A 6,000-nucleotide genomic window follows, 5' to 3' on the forward strand; every position below is an offset into this window, starting at 1 on the left:
TACCTTGGAACGTTGTCTTTATTTGTTCTTGTACAAGTTCTACTCTTATTGTTTTTTATTTCTCTATATATCTGGACTTATAACTGTCTAAAGGACACTTGTGCGGCTGCAACAACTGGATTTCTGCCCGGGGGATCCATAAAGGGTTAACTTATCTTGTCTGTTTGTGCGTACCTCTTGTTATCCTTAAGACGCGCATGATGCGTATGATGGTGGGGTTGATGGGGAGGGAAGCATTCAGGTCTATTTCCTCCAGAGCGATTCCCATGATGGACATCAACACAATGGCGAGGTCCAACTGGTTCCATCTTCACACACAAACACACACACACACACACACACACACACACACACACACACACACACACACACACACACACACACACACACACACACACACACACACACACACACACACACACACACACACACACACACACACACAAACAGACATTTTTCAGTTTTTCTAAGGATGAAGTTTAAGTTTCTTTATTTGACAGATGACAGTGTGGAAATGCTGTCAAAAGAAACCCTAAGAGGTGGCGCTTGTGTCACATGAGCTACAATCAGCTTACAAGGCACTCTCCAAGTTCAAGTTCAAGTTTCTTATCGTTTGAATAAAATGTATTCAGAAGCAGGCCTTGGCAATAGAGTTTAATTCTCAGGCTCCCTCCAAAAATGCTAATTAAATACATTTATAAAACTCAATGTGAATCTAGATCATAAAAAATATCTGATCTCTTATTATGAAATAAGAGATCAGATATAACATGTAAAAAAAAAGCAATACAAATTAGAATGAACTGAATGTAAAGAGGATCGTAATAAATGTGTAGAGGTGTAGATATGTATAAAACAGTAAGCACAAATATATGAAGGTAGATTAAGGAGTTTAGAGCTTCAATACCTCTCTTTGAAAAAGCGGCGCAGCCCAAAAGCGAGGAGTTTGAGAATGGTCTCGATGACAAAAACCACAGTGAAGACGTAATTGCAGTACTTCAGTATCTCCTCGAAGTACTGCGGGACACAAAAACACACACATCAAACACACGCTGGGGCTGTACTGTACCAGCGCAAGTCGCTTCATTACTATGGTTCTAGGGCAGGGAGTAGAAGGTGTTGCCATGGTTACCTTAGGCTGGTTGTAGTGCTCCATGCTCATGGTGATGAGGTTTGTGAAGATGATGATGGTGATGAAGAGGTCCAGGTAGTGGCTGGTGCACACGGTGTGGATGGATCGACGCAACGGGGAATAGTCAGCGAAATATGGCTTCTCCTGGGCCCCTGCGTACACACACACACACACACACACACAGTCATTCAAATTATTCAGAACAAAATATTATATTGGCAATGAAGTCACCGATAAAGTGTGTGCCAATTGGCGCACTGCCATGTGTGGGATAGTGCATCTGTGTGGGTGTGTGTGCGTGTGTATGTGTGTGTGTGTGTGTGTGTGTGTGTGTGTGCGTGTGTGTGTGTGTGTGTGTGTGTGTGTGTGTGTGTGTGTGTGTGTGTGTGTGTGTGTGTGTGTGTGTGTGTGTGTGTGTGTGTGTGTGTGTGTGTGTGTGTGTGTGTGTGTGTGTGTGTGTGTGTGTGTGTGTGTGTGTGTGTGTGTGCAGACTAAAACTGCCACCTCAGGAATTCAATCCTATCCATCAGGGACGCACACACACATATACACACAAACACACACACCTCAAGGTGTCTTTGGGCAGAAACGCTCGCTGCCTGCTGCCAGCCAGTTAACTGACTAAGAGGAAAGCACTACTAGAGATTACACTGTAGAGAGAGGCGGACGGAGTGAGAGTGAGAAAGAGAGTGCAGTAGATATGTGGAGAAATGATGCATGTACTCATACAGTATGTATGCAAAAAGAAGAGGTTTATCGTGTGTATGTGTATGATAACAGCTGCAATATACGACCTGTGTTTGGACACACCTGTCTCATGTGTTTAGTCTTGGGATGTTTTTCTGATTTGTGCTGGGCCCTTGGGTTCAAACAAGGGTGTCCCCTTATAATATAACATTCTAGTTTGAGTCCCTTTCCTTTTTCAACATGATAAAGTCCTGGTACACAATGCAGAAGTCCATAAAGAGATGTTTTTCCAGGATGGTGTGAAACAACTTGCCTGGCCTGAACAACAACCAAGTCTCGACCCTATCAAACACCTTTTGGATGAACTGAAACACCAACTGGTTGCCCTGCAGCTTCTTAAAGCTTCAAATTGTCATTGGAAGGATTTTTGAAGTAAATAATCTTCAAATTGTTTGTTCTTTGGCAGCCTTTCCAATATTGTGTAGAGCAGATTGACTTACAGTTCATTACACATTTGCAAATGATCCATGATCACTTTCCATAACTGACAGTTTGTTGCTGTACTTGTGTTTCTTATATTCAACAACATGCCATCTTTTCTTTATTTTCTGCATGTAGCGAATGAAAACTGTACAATTGTTTCTCCTGCTTCAAAGACATTCAAGTAAAAGAATGGCAGTGGTAGCTGTGACGTAGGATACACACAAATCACACTTTGCTCTAGAGGCTGAATTGAAGCAATTACTTATAGCCAGGTTCAAAACTCTCGTAGGAAGCCTTCCTCCGAGATTGAAAATGTTAGAGCGGACCGATTTTTAAATAACATATTCAAATTTCACATATGGGTAACACACTTTTTGCCATGTGCTGTATGCCACTCGTTCTCCCTCCTCCCCTTCCCCTCCCATATCTCACTTCTCCTCCTCTTCTCCAGCCGTTTCAGTCGTTTCTCCTCCCTAATCCGCGCCTCCTCCTCCTCCTGCTGCTGGCGACACTTGTGAAAGTTTTCCACCACCACGCCCACAAACATGTTGAGCACAAAGAAGCTGACGATGAGGAGGAAAGAGATGAAAAACAGCAGCATCCAGGGGTTGTTGTTTCTTATTGGCTGCAGAGGGACACAGAGAGAGAAAAAGGAAGAGGAGAGGAAGAGGAGGAGGAGAGGTAGCATCCAAGAGAACCAGAGGGTGACGAATGATGGTGAGGAGGGGTGAAGAGGAAGAAGAGGGGAGAGAATAAACAAGACGACAATGTAAATCCTGAGTCAGCACAGCACTGTCAACTCACATCTATTCATCCATCTGCCTTTTTTCTATTTCTTACACCTTCCTCTCCTGCTGAAATGTTTCCCATTTCTGCTTTAAAACATAAGATCAGATTGTGCCTGAGTCTGGCACAAAACAGAACCAAAATACTGTTCAAAACGATGTATACGACTGAATAGTTTGCATTTCTCCCTGATGTTCTTTTCTTTTTTTACTTCCCACATCCTCCCCCATCCTCCCCCATCCTCCCTCTTCCTTCTCTGTGTTTATTTCTTCACCTGCTGGTCCACTGCGACAGCGTCCAGGCCGTCATACATGATGCTGACCCATCCATCTTTACATGACAGAACAAACAGCGACATCAGCGCCTGCAAGAGTGAGACACACATACATAAGTGTCACGCTGTCAATCCATTTGAACGAGCGGTGAGTGCTGTGTGTGTTCAGAGTGACAAACCTGTCCTATGTTGTCAAAGTTGTATTTCCGTCGAACCCATCTGTATCCCGACCCCAGGCAGTGGGTTTTATTGGTGATGTTGCTCACATCCAGCCCCTCGCAGTGGAAGAACTTCCCTTTAAACAGCTGCATTCACAGACAGATGTGTGCACAAACGATTAACACATACAATAACACTGTCCCTCCCAGGTAAATAAGGTTTCACAGAGTGTAACGAGGTTCTTAAATTACTGTACAGTAAATTACTCAGCGAGCGCTTGCAGGCCTACTGTATGTTGCAGCTCAGATATGAAGTACCATCTGGTCCGGTCTGCTTCACAGTCATTACACACTGCAGCGTGGAGTGTTCTCATTACAAGATGATTCAGTGTGTTTTTGAGAAATATAAGCCTGTGTGTTAATATTAGCTTCAGCATTCATCAAGCATCTTTTAATTTGCAAGCATTTATTTGAATAACTTTTTAATTTGCAGGAATATTTGCAAAATGTCAAATAATTAAGAGGAGAGTTCACAGAAAGTGTAAATTACTTTTGTTCCTAAAATAATATTAAAAACATTATTTTGGCCCTTCAAAATAAAGCAAGGTGGATATGAGTAACAAACTGTTAAACCAAAGAGCATTTTTCCCACCGCAAATTATTTCCTTTGAAGGACTTTGAGGCCTGAGGCGATGAAACTGTGTGTCGTATTACACAAAATCAAAAAGCAATTATCAAAAGTAATAAAGAAATTATTTGTGTTACGCAAAAAACATTTTCTTTCTCAAGCCTTTAATAATTTGCAACTCAAAGGAAAGTCCTGGCCCCCATATTGAGACCCACTGTGTTATAAAATGATAATCTTGATCCTTCTCTTTATACATGCTTTTATTTAAAACAGGTTTAATTTGGAATTCATTAATGACATTAATAATACAGAAATCATGGGGGAAATGTTAAGAAAGCCCCTTTTCAGCACAATCCCTATGTAGTTAAACCATTGTATGTTTAATTAATTCCAGAGACTCTGGTGCCTAATCAGCAGCTCATTTGCATTTCCTTCCAATTTTTCTCTTCACTTTGTATTACCTGAAGCATTTTGTGAGGTGGGCCTTGTGAATTTTAAACCACAGTGATCAATTTCTTTTCACATGAGAACAGACAGCAAGCTTTGGATGTCTGGGCACTTAAAACGTTGGAAAAGCTTTAACTGATTATTGGTCAATGCTATAATAAAAAATGTAAAAGATATGAAAAGGCTGTTCCTGCACCAACGGGGAAATATAGAATATAAATGTTTACCTGGACTCCCAGAATTCCAAACACAATGAAAAAAGCACAGCAGATGAGGACGATATTCCCGATGGGTCTGAGAGAAGTGATCAGAGTCTCCACCACCAGTTTGAGACCAGGAGCCCGACTTATCACCCTGCAACACACACACACACGCGCACGCGCACACACGCACACAATCACACACGCACACACGCACACACGCGCACGCACACACACACACACACACACACACACACACAAACACACACACACACACACACACACACACACACACACACACACACACACACACACACACACATTACTGTAACAAATACACTAGATAGCAGTGGTGGAAAGTACATTTACTCAGGTCCTGTACTTAACTTTTCTGTGCCATACCTCACTACCATGGATTGAATTTTTTTTTATTTGCAGGCATTTTGCTGATTGTTTAAGTCGTTTTTTGTTAAGAAACATTTCACAGTTTTGTCTTCTGAAACGTGAAGATTTCTCGCTTTTCTTTTGAAATATTTAAATATTTTAGGATTTTATTTAAATCGTTTTTAGTTTATTTTCTGTTATTAATACTTGTATTTCTTATAATTTAAGTACATTTCCTGTCCAGTTCCTAATGCAGTGCTTTTACTTGGAGTGATTGAGTGTTTTTACAGTATAGTATTAGTACTTTTACTTAAAGGTCACATGTCATGCTTTTCCGGTTATTACCCGTCCCCTTGTGTGTTATGAAGGTTTTTATGCATGTAAACGGTGTGCAGAGTCAAAACCCTTAAAGTACACCCTGTAGCGAGTAAAACTATAACACAGAAAATACCTCCTCAAAACGCCTCGTTGGAGATACGTCACTGTCCATTGATTCTTCCGGGTACGTGCTTACGAAAGCACGTACCCAGAACTAAATGGGCCAATCCGTTGAGCCGTTACGTTACGTCCGTGGAGCCGTTACGTTACGTCCGCGGAGCCGTTACGTTAAGCCCCCGCTGATTGGTCCAAATTGACCAATCCACACACACACACTCAGTGCAGGCAGCTCTGCTGATTTCTGCTCCCTGGCTGCAGGCTGATAGCAGACAGTTGGGATCACGGCGAAATTCTCTGTGCAGACCCATTCTCACAGCGTTTATCAACCTATAAACCTTTTTCTTACTCAATATCAAGCCACAGTTATTGTTTTTATTTCGGCT

General features: G+C 41.8%; 1 protein-coding gene across 1 annotated transcript in view; it reads right to left on the bottom strand.

The window, feature by feature from the left end:
* LOC307043296 (voltage-dependent T-type calcium channel subunit alpha-1H-like) overlaps positions 1–6,000 on the bottom strand; it is a 45,520-nt gene that overhangs the window by 9,369 nt on the left and 30,151 nt on the right. The window contains exons 20-26 of the mRNA XM_079687657.1: positions 4,823–4,949; positions 3,542–3,667; positions 3,363–3,452; positions 2,735–2,927; positions 1,133–1,284; positions 908–1,017; positions 175–308 (exon numbers count right to left, since the gene is read on the bottom strand). Of these exons, the coding sequence (XP_079543783.1) occupies positions 175–308; positions 908–1,017; positions 1,133–1,284; positions 2,735–2,927; positions 3,363–3,452; positions 3,542–3,667; positions 4,823–4,949 (932 nt within the window). The remainder of the gene's footprint in view (positions 1–174; positions 309–907; positions 1,018–1,132; positions 1,285–2,734; positions 2,928–3,362; positions 3,453–3,541; positions 3,668–4,822; positions 4,950–6,000) is intronic.

Source organism: Notothenia rossii (genome assembly GCF_949606895.1).
Source record: "Notothenia rossii genome assembly, chromosome: 1".
NCBI classification, from domain to species: domain Eukaryota; kingdom Metazoa; phylum Chordata; class Actinopteri; order Perciformes; family Nototheniidae; genus Notothenia; species Notothenia rossii.